This window comes from Bufo bufo, chromosome 2 (genome assembly GCF_905171765.1).
Source record: "Bufo bufo chromosome 2, aBufBuf1.1, whole genome shotgun sequence".
NCBI classification, from domain to species: Eukaryota; Metazoa; Chordata; class Amphibia; order Anura; family Bufonidae; genus Bufo; species Bufo bufo.
This window is the reverse complement of record NC_053390.1, coordinates 219272610-219296464: the sequence shown is the minus strand read 5'-3', so window position 1 is coordinate 219296464 and position 23855 is coordinate 219272610. Positions and strand designations below refer to the sequence as shown.

Here is a 23855-nt window from a genome sequence, read left to right as displayed (position 1 = left end):
GATCCGTTCATCCCCGAAGCATTCTGAATGGAAAAGGATCCGCTCAGAATGCATCAGTTTGGCTCCGTTCCGCCTCTATTCCGCTTTGGAGGCGGACGCCAAAACGCTGCTTGCAGCGTTTTGGTGTCCGTCTGACGAAACGAAGCCAAACGGATCCGTCCTGACACACAATGTAAGTCAATGGGGACGGATCCATTTTCACTGACACAATATGGCACACTAGAAAACGGATCCGTCCCCCATTGACTTTCAATGGTGTTCAAGATGGGTCCGTCTTGGCTATGTTAAAGATAATACAAACGGATCCAATCTGAACGGATGCAGATGGCTGTATTATCTTAACGGATGCGTTTGTGCAGATCCATGACGGATCCGCACCAAACGCGAGTGTGAAAGTAGCCTTATGTGTGTAGAGTTTAGGTTTTGTTTGTTTGTTTTTTGTTGTTTTTTTTTTTTTTGCTTTTTGGAAGGGTGAAGCAGAGGTTAGGCTACTTTCACACTTGCGTTCGGGGTTCCGCTTGTGAGTTCCGTTTGAAGGCTCTCACAAGTGGCCCCGTACGGATCCGTACAGCCCCAATGCTTTCAGTGCGGCCCCCCCTCCCTGCCCTGTATTTAACTCATTGGTGGCCAGTGCAGCCCCCCCTCCCTCCCTCCCCTGTATTTAACTCATTAGTGGCCAGTGCGGCCCCCCCTCCCTCCCCTGTATTTAACTCATTGGTGGCCAGTGCTGCCTCCCCTCTTCCCCCCCCCCCCAATTAAAATGACCGACCCCCCATCATTGGTGGCAGCGGAGAGTTCCGATCGGTTACCATGGCAGCCAAGACGCTACTGCAGTCCTGGCTGCCATGGTTACTTAGCAATTTTAGAAGCATTATACTTACCTGCGATGTCTGTGACCTGCCAGGCGCTCCTCCTACTGGTAAGTGAAAGGTCTGTGCTATAAGCAATGCGCCACCAATGAGTTAAATACAGGGGAGGGAGGGGGGGCCGCACTGGCCACCAATGAGTTAAATTCAGGGGAGGGAGAGGCGGCCGCACTGGCCACCAATGAGTTAAATTCAGGGGAGGGAGGGGGGGCCGCACTGGCCACCAATGAGTTAAATTCAGGGGAGGGAGGGGGGGCTGCACTGGCCACTAATGAGTTAAATACAGGGGAGGGAGGGAGGGGGGGGGTCTTCCCCCTGCTGCCTGGCAGCACCCGATCTCTTACAGGGGGCCATGATACGCACAATTAACCCCTCAGGTGCGGCACCCGAGGGGTTAATTGCCGGATCACAGCCCCCTGTAGGAGATCGGGTGCTGCCAGGCAGCAGGGGGCAGTCATGTACACAGTTCTTTTAGTATATTCTAACTTGAAGCGTCCCCATCACCATGGGAATGCCTCTGTGTTAGAATATACTGTCGGATCTGAGTTTTCATGAAGTGAAAAATCTGATCTGAAAAAAACAGTTATGCAGACGGATCCGTTCTGAACGGATGCAAGCGTTTGCATTATAGGAGCGGATCCGTCTGTGCAGACACCAGACGGATCCGCTCCGAACGCAAGTGTGAAAGTAGCCTTACATTGTAAGTCAGGACGGATCCGTTCAGCTCTGCATCGTCAGGCGGAGGTGTCTGCCTCCAAAGCGGAATGGAGGCTGAACGGAGGCAAACTTATGCATTCTGAGCGGATCCTTATCCATTCAGAATGCATTGGGGCTAAATTGATCCATTTTGAGCCGCTTGTGAGAGCCCTGAACGGATCTCACAAGCTGACCCAGAAACGCCAGTGTGAAAGTAGCCTAAGTCAATGGGGACGGATCCGTTTTCACTGACACAATATGGTGCAATTGAAAACGGATCCGCCTCCCATTGACTTTAAATGTAAGTCAAAACGGATCAGTTTGCATTATCATGGTAATGCAAACGGATCCGTTCTGAACGGATACAATCGTTTGCATTATAGGTGCGGATCCGTCTGAGCAGATACTAGACAGATCCGCACCTAACGCAGGTGTGAAAGTAGCCTTACAAACATGCAAAATGCACATCATTCCATACTAATACAGAGAACTAGATAAAACAGTCATATTATTTGGAGGGAAACTGATAAGAGTTAGGATCCCTGGGTGAACTCAGCAGATCCCCATGGTTCTTTAAAAAAAACGTTTCCTTCTCTTTTTAATATCAGTTAACATACTTGAAAATTTCCTTACATATCAAATTTTTTCTCTTGTTGAACTTTTCCTTCTCCTGAAAAATAAGCACAGACGGTCTATGATTGTGCCAGCAAGATTAATAAACCAACCACACGGTGTGCAGGGCGTCTTAAAGCGCTGTCTGCTTATTGCCGGTGTTCTGTCTGTTCTTGGGGGAGGGGATGCATGTAGACTTGCTCATAAAGCACAGCTACTATGTTCAATTGGCATGACAACCAGAGGGATCTAACGTACAATATATAAGGCAAATTTTGTATCCTAAATGTTCAATACATCGTTAAATGGATGTGATCATCTGCTTATTTGAATGCATTTATGTCCAGTAGAGAGGAGATTCTTTATGCACATCCATGCAGTCTAGATACATACATAGCAACATGGGGGCCAATAACATGCATATAAACTTATTTAAGAAAAAATTACTTTTACTAAATGTTCGCATGAATGTGTTCATATTTACAAGTATTCTAACTTGTCATAGGATGTCTTTGTCATTTAGAATGAGAGGTTCAGCTCCAACCTTAGCACTAAAGTGGGAATTCTCACATGTGAAGTTTATATGCAATGGGAATGTATCCTGAACTGGTAAATTATTGTTCACAACATAATTGGGGTGCCCTAAGCATTTATCAGAAAAATGAGGGACAACTTGCTGGCAGCACAAGCAGCGGTTATAAGGTCCAACAAGTAAAATATGAGGCGCAGTTAGTGACCATGGATGATGGAAGAAGGTCTGGAAAATGGATTGCTGCCCCATCCTAAGTTTTACTATAGAGCCCTATGGTGACCTCTGCAGCATTACATTGTTGCATTATCCTTGTACTAGGCTAAAGCCTGCGTGTGCATTCACATTCTGTCAGCAGCCTTTGTGTGCATTATTTGGGTGCTATGATTATCATAGTGTGAATTATCCATCTACAGTCACATCACTATGGGCACTATCCCTCTAGTGTGACACCACTGTGCACATTATACAGGTGCCACAATGTCACTATGTGTTTTCTATCCCCCTACTGTGATATCAATATGCACATTTCTCTTGTATTGTGACATCACTGTATGCACTGTGACATCACTATGTGAAATATCTCTCCTGTTACATTACTGTGCACATTATGCCTGTACTGTAACTTCACTGTGCACATTATCTCACTACTGTGACATCAGTCTGTGTATTAGTTCTGTACCAGGGCCTCACTGTATAATTCTTGTACTATAATTTCACTAAGCAGATTATTTCTGTACTATGACTGCATTCCTCCTGTATCGAGACATTACTTATTCTTTTATGTAAAGAAGATCAAAACGATCACAATCTTTTTGTATTCTGAATTTTCTAGATATAGTGAAGTGGTTCCCCATTATAAGTTTTGCTATGGGACCCCATGGTTACTCTCCTGGTCAGATTATATCCCCATACCACATAGGACTCAATATTGAAGTTGTAAACTATTTTGGCAGCAAACTGGTTAAACCTGTGCTTCTAATGTAGACCATGCTTTTTTTTTCCCAGTAAGGGTTGCTCATCATTCAGAGATGCTGGAGGAGAGAAGGTGAAGGAGACCTTTACCATAGTAACCATTGTGCTCGTCTCTCCATGGCTGTTTTCCCGGTCTGTTTGTCTTCAGGTTTCTCTTTAGGCAACAAGAAAGCAATTAAAATGCCAGCAGAGTACACATTTCTAACTCTGGTTACTTGAATTTGGTTTTTCTGATGAGTAGCCATGTCGGGGCATTCATTACCCTGTGACTGTCCAGAATTACACTCTGCATCTTGATGTATTTTTCCAATCCCTGAATGGAAGTATTTCAGATGCTTTTAGAGCCCGTCTGCAACATGTATATAAATAGCACATATCCGGAGCAGCCATTATCTCCAGCAAGTGATCCCAGTACACGTTTAGCCAGCTGCCAGTTTACTGAAGCCCTGGGTGTACAGGTGAACAGCCACTGAAAAGATGGCGTCATGATCTATATACAGTATCTGAACATTAACCCCTTAGTGACCAGCCTGTTTTTTTCATCGCCGCCTTCCAAGAGCTATAACTTTTTTTTTTTTTTCATCTGTGGAACTGTATGAGGGCTTGTTTTCATTTTTGCGGGACAAGTTGTAGTTTTTATGGGTGCTTTTTTGGGGTACACATAACGTTTTGATTAACTTTTATTAACTCTTTCTGGGAGGGAGATAGGAAAAAACAGCAATACTGCCACTGAGCTTTTACATTATAAGAAGAAAATTGCCAAATCCAAGGACCCATAACTTTTATTTTTTACTTTTCTTTCTATGGAGTTGTGTGAGGTCTTGATTTTTGTGGGATAACTTTTAATTATTATTGGTTTCATTTTGGGGTAAAGAACACTTTTTGATCGCTTGTTATTAAGTTTTTTTCAGTGGCGACTAAGGGTACTTTCACACTAGCGTTTTTCTTTTCCGGCATAGAGTTCCGTCACAGGGTCTCTATACCGGAAAAGAACTGATCAGGCATATCCCCATGCATTCTGAATGGAGAGTAATCCGTTCAGGATGCATCAGGATGTCTTCAGTTCAGTCGTTTTGACTGATCAGGCAAAAGAGAAAACCGTAGCATGAGGATCCGTCTGTTCGCATGACAAGCGGATCCGTCTGTTCGCATGACAAGCGGATCCGTCCGCACAAATGCTTTCAGTCAGCGGCGGATCCGGCGGGCAGTTCCGACGACGGAACTGCCCGCCGGATCACACTGCTGCAAGTGCGAAAGTAGCCTAAAAATAAATGAGCAATTCTGGCTTTTTTGGGGGGGGGTTTTCACTGCGTTCTTTGTAGATGATCATTTAGGCTAGTTTAACACTAGCGTTGTTGGATTCCAGCAGGCAGTTCCGTTGCAGGAACTGCCTGCCGGATCCGGAAATCCATATGCAAACGGATATCAGTTGTTTCCGGATCCATCTGACAAATGCATTAAAATACCGGATCCGTCTCTCTGGTGTCATCTGGAAAAACGGATCCGGTATTTATTTATTTTTACATTTTTAAAGGTCTGTACATGCGCAGACCGGAAAACCATATCTGTCAATGCGCCAATTTCCTGAACACTTGGTACCGGATCCGGCAATTCGGCAAATGTTCCGGAGAACATACCGCAGCATGCCAAATACCGTAAAGGGGACAGAACGGAAGACATCCTGATGCATACTGAACGGATTGCTTTCCATTCAGAATGCATTAGGACAAAACTGATGGTTTTTTTCCGGTATTGAGCCCCTATGACGGAACTCCATACCGTAAAACTTTAACGCTAGTCTGAAAGTACCCTAAGGCTGGGTTCACACGGGCGTTGCGGGAAAAGGTGCGGGTGCGTTGCGGGAACATGCACAACATTGTAATGAGTTTTGCACGTGCGTGAGAAAAAAAATCAACATGTTTGGTACCCAAACCCGAACTTCTTCACAGAAGTTCGGGTTTGGGATCGGGATTGTGTAGATTGTATTATTTTCCCTTATAACATGGTTATAAGGGAAAATAATAGCATTCTTAGTACAGAATGCATAGTACAATAGCGCTGGAGGGGTTAAAAAAATAAAATTAATAATTTAACTCGCCTTAATCCACTTGCTCGCGCAGCCGACATCTCTTCTGTCTTCTTCTTTGCTGTGTACAGGAAAAGGACCTGTGGTGACGTCAGTCCGGTCATCACATGGTCCGTCACCACAGGTCCTTTTTCTGTACACAGCAAAGAAGAAGACAGAAGAGATGCCGGCTGTGCGAGCAAGTGGATTAAGGTGAGTTAAATTTTTTATTTCTTTTTTTAACCCCCTCCAGCGCTATTGTACTATGCATTCTGTATTAAGAATGCTATTATTTTCCCTTATAACCATGTTATAAGGGAAAATAATAATGATCGGGTCTCCATCCCGATCGTCTCCTAGCAACCGTGTGTGAAAATCGCACGCATCCGCACTTGCTTGCAGATGCTTGCGATTTTCACTCAGCCCCATTCACTTCTATGGGGCCTGCGTTGCGTGATAAACGCACAATATAGAGCATGCTGCATAAGTGGTGCGTGAAAATCACAGCTCATGTCCACAGCCCCATAGAAATGAATGGGTCCAGATTCAGTGCGGGTGCAATGCGTTCACCTCCCGCATTGCACCCGCGTGGAAATCTCGCCCGTGTGAACTCAGCCTAACTTTATGATATTTGTGTAGTGCAGGTCGTTATGGATGCAGTGATACCAAACATGTGGGGGAGATTTTATTTTTGCAATTTTTTTCATTGAAAAGCGTATTTTCAATGAAAAAAAGCATATTTTTTTATTTACCATACATTTTTTTTTATTTAATGTTTTGTTTTTTGTTTTTACCTTTATTTAGTCACTTAATAGTCCCACAAGGGGACTATAACAGGCAGTCTTTTGATTTCTTCTAAAATACAATGCACTATCCCTATAGCTCATTGCATTTTAATTTCAGTGCTACACTGACATTGACCAGCAGGCTGCTGGGGAACACTCAAGGTAGGCTTGGGGCCCATGCCAGTTCCTAGCCTGCCTATCTTTACGAGGAGCAGTAATTTGTCCACCAAGGTGTATCTCCTCTCACCTGTTCGTAACATTTGCCTCTACAATCAACAGAAGAGTTAAAGGATAACTGTTATATTTTCATCAAAAAATCTATTTTAGCATATGTTACTGCTGCAGCAGCATTATGCATAAAGCTATCTTTAGTTTCTTCACATACCACTGTTTTCCTTGAGTTTTCCCCTTAGTTACGGCTGTTTTGAATTCTACATTGAGGATCTTCTCAAGATGGCTCCTCCGCCAGTTCTCTGAGGCCAAAACTGCATTCCGCCAGGTCACATACAAACTTGCTGTAGCCAGCAGCTTCCTGCCAGCCAATCAGATTGGATTACTGAGAGACACGCCTGCTCACTCTGAAGCCTAATGCAGGCATGCAGTGTGAAGGACTGCCTCTCCGTCTTCCTAGCCGGAGACAGATGAGCCCTAGCAATGGTCTTTTAAGGGAGCAGTGGAAAGGGACAGGAGACATTAATGAAAGCTGTTATTATAAGGTAATTACAGATCTTTTGGCAATCATTGACAGACTAAAGGTACTTTCACACTAGCGGTTTTCTTTTCTGGTATTGAGTTCCATCCTAGGGGCTCAATACCGGAAAAAGTTTAATCTTAATATATTCTGAATGGAGAGCGTTCCAGTCAGGATGCATCAGTTCAGTCCCTCTTACGTTTTTTGGCTCGAGAAATTACCGCAGCATGCTGCATTTTTCTCTCCGGCCAAATATCCTGAACACTTGCCAGAATGCTGGATCCAGCATTAATTTCCATTGAAATGTATTAATGTCGTATCCAGTACTAAGTGTTCCGGAAAACCGAATCCGGTTTCCCGATCTGCGCATGCGCAGACCTTTAAAAATGAGAAGAAAAAAAAATACCGGATTTTCCGGATGACAACCGGAAAGACAGATCCTGTATTGCAATACATTTGTCAGACGGATCCGCATCCAGATCCGTCTCACAAATGCATCCGTTTGCGTCCGGAATCCTCTGCCGCAAGTGTGAAAGTAGCCTAACTCAGGTATACATGCCTAGCTCTAATAAACTAGCAAATAAAATAAAAATATGACAGTTATCCTTTAACAACATTGCTGGTGACCAGTGGCATTTTCTAAAATTCCATGAGTTGATTTCATGGAGTCACTGATGTCCATGGTGTATTTTTCCAAATGTACATTCTTATAACAGACTTGCTTTTAAGTAACTTATTTCTTCTAGGAGAAGGAGCGCAACAACAGGCGCAAAAAGAAAAAAGCAGTGCAGATGGAGGAAGAGGTCCAGTACACGCCTGCTGTAGAGGATGAAGAGATGGAGGCATCAGGGATTAGTGGTAATGAAGAAGAAATGGCAGAAGAAGGAGACAGTAAGTGTTTGTAATGTTGGTTGCTCATCTTCCCCTCCCACCCCCCTCCACCCCACCCGGCATTATTTGTATGGATTGAAGTTTTTAAATAAACTTGTGTATTGATCATCTAAAATTCCAAAAGGAAAAAAGAGAATATAGATTGCATATCCACATGCCATGCATTGCTCTATTGCTTCTTAGAACAATTTACATTGGTTGTTAGCATAATTCATTTTATATGACACCATAATTTATATACAAGACCATTTGTATACGGTTTGATCAAAATGCATAAGCCCGCTCACCATGTCAAGGTTTCCTCTTTTAACTGGATTCCTACGTCGCTTGACAACCAGTGCCCCCGCAACACAGGTGGCATGATTCCAGCAGTCCCACAGCACCCCTGCTGTCAGACTATGCCTCCTTGGCACCGGGCCCCACCAACCTGCAGGAACTATGCAGCTCTGCACCATGTGAACAGAAGCTCACCTTTCTATGTGGTCTCAGAAACTAAACTGAGAGCAAGTAGGTGCTTATTAACCCTTGTGCGGTCTCCTGCCAATTAAAAACATCTGGGCTGAATGGGTAGAGTGCTGATACCATGAAAAAAAGAGCAAGACACTAAGCCTAGGGCTACATGGCGACATGTGTCACGCGACAATAAGGGTAAAACAACATTGACGCATGACATTCTTGTCGCACCAATGTACAGCAGTAATTTTTATAATGATAGTCAATTGTATCACACTGTGCACAAAAATCTAACTTGGATGGATTTTTTGCGACTGTCATGTCGCAGTCGCAGCATGTCCCAGTGCGACACCATTGACTATCACTATAAAAAATGTACAACTTTTTCTGCAACAAGAGGTCGCGCAACACGTGTCATTGTGTAGCAGTAGCCTAAAAATAAAATTCCAGAAGCAAAAGGGAGAACGTAGATCGCACATCCACATGCTATGCATTGATCTATTGCGTCTCGGCACAATTTACATTGCTTCTCAGTACAATTACTTGTATACAGTTTAATGCTGTATATGTTTTTCCTTTATGTATATTGATTATCTGCAGCGCTTACTTTCAAGGCTTACATTGGTCTATACTGGTGTGTGATATATACCAAATATAGGTTTATCTTCATACATTCTCAGACATTGCTATAGATCCCCTTTATTTACCTAATTAAAGCCATATTCATACTAGCTCCACTCTTATCTTCCATCGTAGATAGTGCTGCATGCAAACTGACAGACCTCTCTGCAGATGCCAAAAAAAATACACCCCACTATATGTTAATGGGGACTGTTGGGCACCACTGGTGCCCTCTGTAAGTCCGATCCAGCATAGCCTTATGGCTTCCATTATAAACAGAAGTTGCAATGCAGATATTCATAGAGCCTTATATGCATATACATCCTATTATGTTATTTACTTTCAATTATATTTTATACAATGATCGTATTTTTCGCCCCATAAGATGCACCTGTCCATAAGATGCACCTAGGTTTTAGAGGAGAAAAATAAAAACATTTTTTTTATCACACCTCAGATCAGACCCCCACTGTTAATCAGACCTCAGCTTAGACTCCCAATGTTAATGAGACCTCAGATCAGACCCCAAATGATTTAGACCTCAGATCAGACCCCCCAATGTAGGACCTCAAATCAGACCCCCAATGTTAATCAGACCCCCAATATTAATCATACCTCAGCTTAGACTCCCAATGTTAATGAGACCTCAGATCAGACCCCAAATGATTTAGACCTCAGATCAGACCCCCCAATGTAGGACCTCAAATCAGACCCCCAATGTTAATCAGACCCCCAATATTAATCATACCTCAGCTCAGACTCCCAATGTTAATCAGACCTCAGATCAGACCCCAAATGTTTGTTAGACCTCAGATCAGACCCCAAATGTTTTAGACCTCAGATCAGACCCCAAATGTTTGTTAGACCTCAGATCAGACCCCCAATGTTAATCATACCTCAGCTCAGACTCCCAATGTTAATCAGACCTCAGATCAGACCCCAAATGTTTGTTAGACCTCAGATCAGACCCCCCAATGTAGGACCTCAAATCAGACCCCCAATGTTATTCAGACCTTAGAGCAGACCTCCAATCAGACCCCCATGGTTAATCAGACCCACAGTGTTAAAGGTGTTGTCTCACTACAGCCAGTGGCCTTTATCATTTAGACCAATTTAATATGAGGCACTTATTAATGTATTGTGATTGTCCATATTGCTAGTCTTCAGAGGTTACGGCCACCGCTTCAGCGCTGATACGAGGTGGCCAGGACAGGAGCTGCTGCACATGCGTGCCTTTTGAGCACGTTTACGGTCCCGCCCACCACACAGGCAGCCACCGCTGCTGGTTTACATGGTGGTCGTAACCCCAGGATATGAGCAGTGTATAATACAATGGAAAAATGAGTCGAGCCAGCAAAGGAGGCAATATGGCAATCACAATAAATTAGTAAGTGCCTTGTATTAACTTTGTCTTCATAATAAATTCCATATGCTGAAGTGAGACAACCCCTTTAATCAGTCCTCAGATCAGACAAAAAAAATAAAAAATAAATCAACTCGCCTCTCCTGCTCCGTACGCCAGCACCACTCAGGAGATCCAGCACTCTTCCTGTCACGCTGTGCTGTGACCTGACGTCGCAAGTGCATGATATCACAGAGCATGCCTACGTCTTCACGATGTGCACAGGTCACAGCACAGCATGCAACGTCGGCAGAAGACCAGGTAGCGGTGTGTACAACCAGCACAAGGAGCACTGTATTCACCACTCCCCGGTCTTACTGAACTAATGAACTCTTCCACAATTGAAGAACTCATTTGCATACGCTCTATAAGTCACACTGTCTTTTTTCCCATTTTGGGGGAAAAAACTCCATCTTATAGGGCGAAAAATACGGTATCTTGCAGTGCAAAGGTATGAACAGGCCTTCATGGCTCTTTTTTTCTGCCTATAATTGCAGCCAAAATAATATTTTTACTCTAGCTGCAATCAGTGCCCATACAGTGCAGCAAACCTTCTATGCTGATGAAAAAACATTCTTTCCCGTAGACATGGCATATATTCCTTGCAATGTTTACTTTACTTTTCGTTAACAAAATGATTAGACGGATCTCTGTCGTAACCATTTATATATTTAAATATAGTATATGGTGCCCTGTGTGTATTTTCTTCTGGACTAAGCAATCACTTAATTTCTATATTTTTTTTTTTCCTGGTTATTATATTTATACAACCATATCCGTTTTGCGGTTTGCAAAGCGCAGATGATACGCATCACTTGTATGGCATGTAAATGCAGCACTTCACCTCCACTTAATGACCAGCCGACTGTCGGGAAGGAACGCTTCCTTCCAGACAATCAGCTTCTCCACGGAGCATGTAAATGTGATTTTACTGTATTATCTGTTTAATTTTCTCAAGTCATTTTCCATATCAGTGTTGCCTAATGTTTTAATTCTATTGGTGACATTTTACACAAGCCAAGTGAATAAATCTGCCATTTATCTACATTACAGTGATCAAAAACAATTAAAATTTTTAGAAAAGCCTCCCCCCCATCAAAAAACCCTGTTAATCTCACCTAGTTCGCCAGCGCCATTCTCCACAGTGCTGGTCTGGTCCTCCTGCCACTACTTGTTTTCAAACTGCAGTGTTTATCCAGAATTCCATTGCTGCAGCCATCACTTTCCTCAGTCAAAGTCCCCATTAACAAGACTGTATTTTAGGTCCTCACGTGACCCACATTTATGCGGATCACACACAGACCCATTCATTTCTATGGGTCCACAGTCCCGCTAAAAAATTGAACATGTCCTATTCCTGTCCGTTTTGTGGAAACGTATAGGCATGGTTACAATGGGTCCACAAAAAAACAGATGCAATTTTAATTTTTGACTCGCAAAATACATAGTCGTGAGAATGCACCCTAAGGGCTCATGCACACAACAGTATTTTGTGTTCAGTATACTGGCCGTTTTTTTAGTTCAGTTTGCGGTACATATACTGAACCATTCATTTCAATGGTTCAGCAAAAAAAAACTGAAGTGTCTCCGTGTGCATTCCGTTTCAGTATTTCCGTACCGTGAAAAGATAGAACATGTCCTATTCTTGTCCGCAAATCACAGTGCTTTGCTCCATTCAAGTCAATGGGTCCGCAAAAAAAACGGTACACATACGGAAATGCATCCGTATGTCTTCCGTATCTGTTCCGTTTTTGCGGAAGCATCTATTGAAAATGTTATGCCCAGCCCAATTTTTTCTATGTAATTACTGTATACTGTATATGGCATACGGAAAAACGGAAAGGAAAGGGAAACAAAAAACGGACCGCAAAACACTGAAAAAGCCATACGGTTGTGTGCATGAGCCCTAACTCTGAGGACTGGGATTGGCTGCAGTGGTCATGTGCCGTGTACCAGCACATAACCACTGAACTTTTTAACAAGCAGCGTCAGGAGGACCAGACCTGCGCCAAAGAAAGGGGTGAGTCTAACATGATTTTTTAAATATTTTTTTTATTTTAGGCTATTGGAGAGCTTGTCTGAGATTTTTCATTATCTAGGACAACCTATTTATATGTCGTTTTAATACAGTGAGAGTAAAATGCTTCAGATATGTTGTGTGGATGCACCACAACTGTTTCCAGCTGAGCAGCCCAAGCATGTAGCCTTAGATGTATGTAATGTTTATTGATATGTTACAGGTATGTGTTAGGTGACTACCTTCCTAAAACATTTGTTTTGCACCTTCAGCTGCAGTAAACAACAGCTCAGATACAGAGAGTGTTCCATCACCAAGACAGGAAGCCAAAGAGAGCAAAGACAATGAAGCCAAGCCAATAGGAACCTCGGTAGCGGAAACAAACAGTGAGCCGCCAGCTGAGCCTGGTAACTCAACTGTGCAGCAATCTCAGGAAATTACAGAAAGGACTAGTAATGTGGAGGAACCCAAAGAAGATCCAGAAGCTAGTACAGTCAAAAAGGAAGCGGAAGATGAAGGAAGATCATGCAAAGAACCAACCAAAAGTGAAATAAAGCAGGAAGAAGCAGAGGACTTTAAAGAGAATGTTGCAGAAAAGATCGAAGAACCACCAAAAGAGGCATCAGAAGTGCCACAGAAAGTGGAAAAGAAGCATAGCAAACATGGGGGGAAGACAAATGCAGACAGTGACTCTAGTGCCACCTGCAGTGCAGATGAGGCAGAAGAGCTGGATTCCACGGACAAGAACAGGTATGAGGAAGTAGAAACGGCTGATTCAGATGAAGTAATCATCTAGACCCGGGGATCAGCAACCTCAGACACTCAAGCTATTCTGAAACTACTACTCCCATAATCCACCTTTCACTTCTATAGGAGTTACAAGAACAGCCAAGTAAGTGTGCGTTCTGGAAGTTGTAGTTTCACAGCAGCTGGAGTGCCCAAGGATGCTGATCTAGACCTTGCTAAATATAAAATGTCTAGTTTTTTTTGAAGACATAACTACCACAATAGAGAGAAAGTGTAGCACTTGATTTCCATCTCAAGAAGACTTCTAATGGTTGTTGTGGACAGTGTGAACCACTGTCATATTATGTTTTTTATATGAGTCACAATTGCGTGGGATGGTAACCTTGCAACGTGCTCGGTGGAAGAAGCACTTGTTGCTATACTTAGTGCCAGAAAACTGCTCTATGGTAGTAATGATAAAGGGCTCTAGTTGCTATAATGATTATGGTGAGACCTGCCTTCTGTAACCCAAATTCAGTCAATGTGCATATGTCTTCAGTAATAGTTACATCGATTGTGTGTATTCATGAAACATATAATCACCTTATTTTTTAATCTTCGTGAACTATTGAGTTTTAACCTCCAGCCTTCCTGGAAGTCACTGCAATGGTTCTCTCTCCTCTTTTAAGGAGTTTTTTGGTACTTAGATATTGAAGCCGCCGATCACTGGGGGTCTCATGTCCTGCATCCCTAATGATCAGCTGTTTCGGGCAGTTGCCGATGCCGGAAACTATACAGCTTGCGGAACACTCTATTGAATGTTAGTTGATGTCTCTGGCTTCTACAGCAGTTCAGCTCCCATTCATGGCCATGGCCACTATACAGTGGCTGCCCGAAACAGCTGATCGATGGGGGTACAGCGTGTTGGATGCCTATGGATCTGACATTGATGGCCCATCCTGCAGATGTAGGGGAAAGATGGAATGGAGTTTGACTGCAGGGTCAGACTGCATGGAGTTTGTTTGTAGTCTGTTACCATGGATACTCTAGCAGTTGTAGACTTGACGGCGGATGGTACCTTCTCAGAGGGTGGCGGATGTTTAATATCATTGTCATCTTAAACCCTTCACAATACCCACAATACTTAAGTGGCAGATGTGGGGTCTTTTAACCCATTAGTGACCACCCATGTGACCACGGCGATCACTAAGGGGCCTTAGGCTTGGCTACTGCTTTTCTACGGTGGCCCAGTCTAAGCGCTGCATGAGAGCTGCAGCCCTGCTCTAACAGCCCGTACCAGCAGGAGTGCTGATCCGGACTGTTTAACACTTTACATGCCGCGGACAATGACTCCTGTCACATGTAAAGTGCTGACAGAGGGAGCGGACTCCCTCGGTCTCCCATCGGCACCCCACAAATGCGATCGCGGGGTGCTGATGTGTGTGAAGGCTAGCTGGGGTCTCATGTAGGCCCTAGACCAGCCTTGAGTAAGTAGGCTGCTGGTCAAAGTCAGAATAGCATTGCCATTAAAATGCAATGCACTATAGGGATTAGTGCATTGCATTTTAAAAGCAATCAAAATACTGTCTGTTATAGTCCACTTGTGGTAAAAAAAGGGGGGGGGAAACATTTATTAAATTAAAAAAAATTCCATAAAAAGAAATACCTTTTTTCCATTGAAAATACGCTTTTCAGTGAAAAAAATTGTAAAAATAAAATCCGGACTACATAAATATCACGTAAATTATTCCCTACGGTAAATGCCGTAAAAGAAAATTTTTAAAAATGATAGAATTATTAATTTATTCCTAGTTGCCACCAAAAAAACTTACCGTAATAACAAGCGATCAAAAAGCGTCATTCACTCTAAAATTATACGAATAAAAATACAAGTCGGCCTGCAATAATCAAGCCCTCACACAATGGCATAGAAATAAAAAATAAAGTTATGGGTCTTGGGAAGCGGCGATGCAAAAACATTTTTTTCCTTTTTAAAAAAAGGGGTTTTATTGCAAAAAAGCCTTGTACAGCTATATAGACGGAAAAATAAAAAAGTTATATCTCTTGGAATGTGACGATGAAAAAAGGAAGAAAAACGCTTGGTCAGTAAGGCCAAAAACAGGCTGGTCACTCAGGGGTTAATATGGTGCCAGGTCAGGCTATGAGTGGGTGCCTGCTGTTTTACACAACAGTGTCCGTGACACTTTTGTCACCTCTTAGCTGAGATGCAGTACCCTGCCGCAACCACTACACAGTGGCCGCCTGAAACAGCTGATCAGTGGGGGTGCAGGATGTTGAACCCCCATCAATATCTACAGTAAGTACCGGAAAAGCCCTTTAATTTATCACTTTCTTATCTCTTACATTAAATATCCAAGGTGGTGTACAGATTTCTATTTTATCTTATTGTGATACATCCTACTAGTACTAATATCAGTATTTCATGATAAGCATTCTTAAAGCAAATGGGTCACAACCTGTGTATTACTATAACATACATGGCCAGTGTGGACGTTGTGGACTGCTGTGCATGCAGTGCCCTAGAAGACAATAGCTTTATAGATTATAGTGTATTAACCCTGTGGGCGTAGGATTATGTTCCCTGCCATCTCCATTCAATGTTTTAGAGCAATTTGTACCAGTGCCCTTTTTCCTATGAAACCCAATTATCTGACTTCGAGAAAATTGCTTTTCACCTCCAGTGCCTCTGTCACTTCTTCTAGAAGACTCTTCAGTCCCAGTAATGACCATTTTCTGATGTTTTGCACAATGCACCTTTGGTTGGAAGTATCTATAATATTAAGTGCACTCTGACTGCTTATAGGAAAAGGTCTTCTGGATAAATACAATTCAGCTCATTGGAGAGGTCACATTGCAGGCAGCACATGAAGTTTTGGCTTTGACTGCTTGTTGCAGGCCTCACTTTGATTCTCTGTTGCTGGAATGCAAGCAGTGCTGTCCTGTTTTATTGCTATACACCTCTAATTCTCAGTTGGTGATTTTATCTTGAGTTAGCAGTTTGGTTTGCTTGGAATTCCTTAGGGTGTCAGTCAGAGAACGACAGTACTTTGACATGTATTGGATATTTCCAGGATTCAGTTGCTGCTTTCGTTTAACCCAATGGCTATTTCTTTGAACAGAAGCCGAAAGCTTTAACAAGGTTTGTTGACTTTATACTGATAACCTAGGTCATCAGTATCTGATTGGTGGGGGGGGGGGGGGGGGGGTCTTAAACCTGAAACCCCCACCGATCAGCTGTTCGAGAAGGCCATGGAGGTAGCGTCACATTCATTGGCCACATGGCTTAGGTGCAGCTCAGTCCCATTCAAGTGAATGGAGCTGAGCTGCGATACCAAGCACAGCCACTATCCGATGTATGGCGCTGTGCTTGGTAAACTGTGAGGAGGCAGTCTCTACAAACTGCTGATCAGCAGTGGTCCCCTTTGTCAGATCCCCGACGATCAGATACTGATGACCTATCCTGAGTATAAGTCATCAGTATAAAAGTCTGAAAACCCTTCAAGTGGAGGGTCAGACTTCAGAACCATTTTGTTTTTATAATAAAATAATGAGGCACCTATGAATTTGTATGAACTAACAGTCCTATTGATGACACCTATTGGTCTCCATAGTAGCAGACTACAAGCAAACTGTGTAGTCTGATCCAGCAGTCATATTGCCATCAATCGGTCTTTTTCATCTCGATACCTCCCAATGTATATATGATGCAGATGTAGGGGAAAGATGGAATGGAGTTTGACTGCAGAGTCAGACTACATGGAGTTTGTAGTCTGTTACCATGGATACACGCAGGCTTGAATAGCAGTCGTAGGCTTTATACTAGTGTGAAAATTCACAGAGAATAGTACCTTCTCTGTGGGTGGCAGATGTTTAATATGAATGTAATTTTAAACCCTTCCCAACATCCACAGTACATTAATGGCAGATGATGGGGTCTTTTAATAAGGTGCTGGCTCAGGATCTGGGTGGATGCTGTAGCTGGCGGCTGCCTGCTGTTATACACAACAGACATCCGCTATCAGTGTCCATGACAGACGTCAGATACATTGGTGAACTGCAACTGAGCAGTCATTTAAAGGGATGAGGCCCCCTCATACAAACAAATGCCCCCTTATCCTGCAGCAAGATCACGTATGCTATTCTATTACTACATCAGTACATCAGCCGGGGGCCTTTTGAGTGCTCCCAGTTCTACCACTGTAAATTTCCTATGTGAAGTTCCTATTCCCTTCCCTTAAAACTGCAATACTATTCTATTGAGGTCTATGGTGTAAGCAAGCCAATGGTCGCATGTTCATCTCCCGTAGGGGCGAAAAATAAAGTTAAAAAAATGAAAAAAAAAACATATCACTGCATCTATAAATGGCTGAACTGTTGAAATATAAAGTATTTATCCTATATGGAAAATGCCATTCTAGAAGAAAAAATTAAAATGCCCAAATCAACATTTTTTGGTGACTTTCATGTTCCTAAAAATTTTTTATATGAATCTTTTTTAAAACCATATATATTTGGTATCATTTAAAAACTACAGCTCTGTAGACAAAAATTATAAAAAAAAACGGTGTCAGAATATAGCAATGCAAAGACATTTTTTTTCAGTGTTTTTTTTCCCCAGAATTCATGTATTGATGGAATATCCTCAGTATAGGCCGCCAACATCAGATTTACAGGTGTCCGAAGCCCCGCACCCACGCTGATCGGCTGTTCCTGAGTAGCCCCAGTGCTGGAATAACACAGCCACATTTCTGTCACTCCCATCACTAGAATGACTATTCTTCTCTGCAGTATTTGCAGGAAGAGGACGTGTTCTATAATTTGCAGAACGGACATTTGGATGCGGACAGCACACAGATAATGCCTTTTTATTTTATTTATCTGGACCCATACAAATGAATGGGTCCGTGTGCAATAAAAAAATATATATTGCGTATCGGATACAGCTGAAAAATACAGTTGTGTGCATGAGCACTTAACATGATGACAGATTTCATATATATTCCTTGTCGTATTTAACCTTGAGTTCACAGAAAACCTATGGTGCAACCATATGGTTCAGATAGTCATAAAATAGTGTGAGAATTGGTATTTTCAATGCTTTTATCCATGCTTATCACTGCTTTACAGATCTTGTTTGTTTTTTTATGTTTACGGTATTATAGACTACATTCACAATCAGAATTTATAACCAAAAGAAATGACTACTCTCTGAACAATGCATGCTTTCATGCTGGGCACCGGCAGTCACCTTTCTCTCCTGGCTGACAGTCTAGAAGTGTGCCACCAGCCCTTTCTACTATGATGAAAGACATCCCCTAGTCCATACTTGGGACACCTCAAAGGTATCATCTATGATACCTTAAAGGGCTTGCCCACTTTCTGCGACCAATGTATAGGTAAGATGACTATATGGAACTTACTAATATAGCCTTTGTTGAAATTCTGTAATGTTGTCTATATTTCATAAGTCATGTCCCTTTGTTGCCCGCATAGAGGTCCTGTCCATAAGATGGCCGCTGATGGAGGGTCGTGTGACACATTCTAATGCACTGCGCCCGGGCTAAAACCCCAACAGTGAAATGCAGAAGGCAGGTGCAGTGTAAATGAATGGAGGAGACTGAGACTCCCCATCAGTGGCCATCTTATGGACAAGATCTCTGTGTGGACAGCACAAAAAACTTGGCCAACCAGGAGGCATACCTTATGAAATATAGAAAATGGTGCCGAATATCAACAAAGTTTATATTGGTGTCATATAATCATCTTACAAACACATTGGTCAACGGTAACCGGAAAGTGGCCAATTTTTCCTGCCGTTCCTTTACATGTTGTTATTAGCAGTATATAAAGGCATCTGAGGTGCACACATGTATTGGAGGAAATGTATGAAGCCAAACTGATGCGTCAGCCATGACATGGTTTCAAGAGTGTGTCTTAACTTGCCATCCCTTGTGTTTTATTTGGGTGCTGTTTGTACCTTTTTACCATCTTGTCTATTGAAAAAACTCTCCCAAAGTGCATTCTTCTAATATCTCTAACCTCAGACAGGTTGTGTGTGGAACAGGACTGACCTTTGTGTTTTCTGTGTGCAGGCTGATGTCTCCCCGGCCTAGTCTGCTAAATACTGGCAGCGACACACGAGTCAACGCCTCGCCTCCAAAACCAATGGACCTGAAACAACTGAAGCAGAGAGCAGCTTCCATTCCACCCATTGTATGTACCTTCCTAAAAAGAATTAATAGAGGGCGTTCATTCTAGGTCTCGTATATGTCTCCTGTGCTTGGCTCCATGTATTGATTTGCGTGCCACCACTGTCAGATGATGTAACTAGATGCACAACGAGGTCTCTCGTGCAAAGACATTCTGCCCGTCAGATTCTAGTCATCACTCATGGTGTTCACTTGTACGAAGCGATCAAGCCACCTGTCTTGTCCTTTTACAGTTGACTCTGTTAAATTATACTAATGTGGGGACTTTTTTTCTGCTTTATTTTATTATTTCCTATTGTTTGCATTTTTCATTTTCATCAGTCTGACTAGCTTATTTGCCAAAATTTCTGATAAACACTTTCTGGAACATTAGCACCATGATTTAAAGTAAAATTATTTTCAGGAAAAAAAGGAGCAGATGTCTGAGCATAGATATCCAGTTAATAATAGCTGTTTGTATATTCTGCGATTTGGATACATGTGCATTTTAAAGCGTTTTTGAAATTGATGCCCTGTCCTTAAAATATCTGATCAGTGGGTATCCAACTCCGAGCACCCCTGCTGATTAGCTCTTTACCAGACACAGCTCCCTACTTTAAGTAGTGGTTACGCCTGGTACTTCAGCTCAATCCTGGGTGACCGTAATACCAGACACAGCCATTACTAGACCTGTGTCTGGTAAACAGTGAAGAGGTGGTGACCCCTAGTCAGCTGATGGATGTTGGGAGTCAGAACCCACAGATCTGATATTTATGGCCAAACCTTAGAGTAGGCTATTCATTATTATTATTATTTTTTTTAATCTTTATTATTATTTTTTACATCATACAAAAAGTTATAATCTTTTAATTTCATAACATTATATATGCCCCCCACCCAGGTCCCTTATTCGTTGTCTGCTAAAAAAAAAAAGAAAATACCCCGCCTTTTCTCTCGCCCCTGCGCCCCACGGCCCCAACCCACCACACCCATCGTCTCCCAAAAAAAAATCACTATATTAACCATTTCTGCCATGTTCTAATGAATCTATGTTTTTTCTTAATATTTGCCAGGTGAAATTCCTCTCTGGCAAGTGAGGTCCTAGTAAGCTTCTCCAATTCCCTGACAGTCGGTACAGCACTACCTCCCCAATGTCCAATAATACATTTACTAGCTTGAAAAAGGAGTTTGGATGCTATTTCTCGATGTTGGGGGGTGTCCATTTTATCCATCACCCCCAGTATGCATATCTCAAATTGCCTGGGGACTTTAAACCAATGGTATTGTTCTATTCTATCATTAACCTTTCCCCAGAACTCTTGAGTCTTTATACATGTCCAGAGTATGCGGACATCATCCACCCCTACTTCCCCACATTTTAAACAGCTAAAGACTTTAGGTTTATAGCACTTCATTAATATCTTAGGGGACGATATAGTATATTGAATTGGGTGATCCTATAGGAAAAGTTCTTTGAAACCCTATTTTTTTCCTGTATAGCCAAATCCCAAAACTCTTCTCGCTGGGGGTGTATAACATCTCGCCATTTGTGCATTAAGCTAATAGCTGCTCTCTTCTTAGTCTTTTGTTGTAACAGACATTCATATATTTTAGAAACTAATTTCCCCCCTGCTGTGAGTTTGGAAATATTAACTAGCGGCTGCGGAGGGGTAACAATTTGTATACATTTTCCTAGCGACGTTCATAATGCATGTTTTAATTGTAGATAAAAGAATCTCGATTCTATATTACCCAGTCCATACTCCTTTTTAAGATCTTCATACAGTATTACATCCCCATGTCTCCATACCTGGCCCAGTTTGTAAACTCCATGTTTCCACCAAATTTTCTGTTCGATTGACTTTAGTTCTGTGAGGTGGGTTTTTTCCACAATATGGTGCCATTCATTTTGAAGTCCTGGAAAACCCCTTTAAAATTCTCAGCACAAATCCTTCACTTGAGCACATCTCTTCTGCTAAAGCCTGAAAATCCCCAGGATACATTGAGTTTCCTCAATTTTGCAAGTACTAGGCAAAATGTTACCAATTGGATGATCAGTTTTAGAATTATATGTATATATAGTGCCAGCATTAGACCCTGAAATTATGTGTTTTATGCTTCACTCAGATTTATTTTTCGGTTTGTGTTTGATGTATCCAACAAAAACAGCTAAAACAAATACAGAGGGCTTCATTTACCCAAAGGGAGCTTATCAGTGACGTGTCCCACTGTATGCATGGTGTACATGGGGAAACTCTTCTCCCTCCAGTATAGGCTATAAAAGGGATGTGGATAGAGCTATAGCTATAAACTGATGGCGTTATTGTATAATTTCTAACTGATTAGGCAGTTTTAGTTTGTAATAGCCTCCCAGTGCCAAAACTATTTGCCTACACAGCTTTCAGAGACATTTCTTTCTTTTATCTTTAGCCAGTCATTATAGTCAAAAATCCTATTTAGCAGATACGGTAAGTCATATACAATGTAAATACACAGGGAAAATAGAATGATTTGTCACTTGGCTATCAATTCCCAACCTGTGTAAAGAAGCGAGGAAACCAAACCTGTATGATCTTTGTGGTTTTTGTAATCTGTGTTCATGCATCATAATCTGTCAGTCTTTGAATCAACCCACAGGATGGCAATTCCTAGACAGGGACCAAATGATACCCACTGTGCCATCGTCTCTTACCAGACCAGATAGCTCTGTGTTTTATAATAATAATATTTATTTATATAGCGCCAACATATTCTGCAGCGCTTTACATATAGAAACAGAGCAACAAATAACATAGCAACAAACAAGTCAGCAATTGCAAAAGAGGAATGAGGGCCCTATTCGCAGGAGCTTACAATCTGTTTTATGATACTTTTGAAATCATATGTTAAGATAAAGTTGTTAATTTTTGTTCATTCTTCCAGATCTCAGAAGGCTTCTCTGAGTCAGCTCCTCAAACTGCATCCTTAAAACCTCACCACGCTTTGGCTCTTTATCAAGAGCAGATTACCAAGGTTCATGAGTCAGCCCTGGATGGACAATTACCAACTAAGCCTCCTCATTTAACATCTGAGAAAGAGCCACAGACAATCAGTAGCCCGAAAGGGAAAGCTGCAGATAAAGATGGTATGTAATGTGTAGCAGTGCACTGATCATTAATGATTACACAAAAAGGAGCTTGACAACAATTTCATCAATTATCAGCAGGCTTAGGCCTCATGCACACAACCCTGTGTATATTTCGGTACTTAAACCGTGGATCCACAATATACGACTGGGTCCACCAAAAATACAGATCAGACATTGACCCAAAAAATGTTTATGTGCATAAGTCCTTAATCCTTAGACTTCCAGCAGCGTACATGCTCGGGCAGTGGGAGGGTCATACAGCAGATGTCCGCGGCTAATGTCTGCGACTGGTAATAATGCCGTTCGCAGGCATTTAACTCTTTAGATACCTTGGTCAAGCATAACAGTGGCATCTGAATGGAGAAAAACTCAGAAGCGTGTGCTTCCTGGGGAGGACCAGCTCCCCCAATGCGGCGATCGGAGAATGCATTCTAATGTGCTGTCTCTCTGAAGAGACCCAGAATATTAGAGCTGCAGTTCCTATGGATGTCTGCAGGTGGAAGGCCAACATAGGATAACTGCAAATTGAGCTTATACTGTAGTTCTATGGAACTACAGTATAAGCGAAAATAAATCTAACTAGTGAATATTGTCGCCTCCTAGAGGAGTTTAAAAAAAACAACATAAAAAATATTAACATTTAAATCACTCCCTTTCCCTAGAATAAAAAAATACATAAACAATAAATTAATAAACATCATGGGCATCGCCGCGTTCAAAAACAACTGTATTAATAAAATATAAAAAAAATTATCCCATACGGCGAATAGTGTAACGGAAAAAAAAAAAATCAGAATGGCCGATTCGCTTCACTTACCCACAAAAATTTGTGATCAAAAAGTCACACACACTCCAAAATGGTATAAATAAAAACTACAGATCATCCCACAAAAAAATTAGCCCCCACGCAGCTCGGTAGACAGATGTAAAAAAATATAAATTGTTCTTCAAAGGGGATCATTTATCAAACAGAAATCCGCCTAAATTAGGCATATTTCTGGTGCAGGTTGCTGTGCCTTCTCCCTGCTCATGCCAGGTATAAGAAAAGTGAGCAGGCCTGTCTCATTTACCGTTTTCTACGCCTGTTTAGGCACAGAAAATGGTCTAAATGTAAGACAACTCGGAAGCTGTCTTACATTTAGAACTGGCGCTGGATGCTCTGAAGTTATGGAGAGGCCGGCGCCTTTTCA

At 42.1% G+C, this 23855-nt stretch overlaps 1 protein-coding gene across 1 annotated transcript in view; it reads left to right on the top strand.

The window, feature by feature from the left end:
• The window catches only part of NCOR2 (nuclear receptor corepressor 2), a 450727-nt gene that overhangs the window by 338831 nt on the left and 88041 nt on the right, over positions 1-23855 (top strand). The window contains 4 exon segments of the mRNA XM_040416221.1: positions 7966-8110; positions 12876-13353; positions 19443-19563; positions 22461-22662. Of these exon segments, the coding sequence (XP_040272155.1) occupies positions 7966-8110; positions 12876-13353; positions 19443-19563; positions 22461-22662 (946 nt within the window).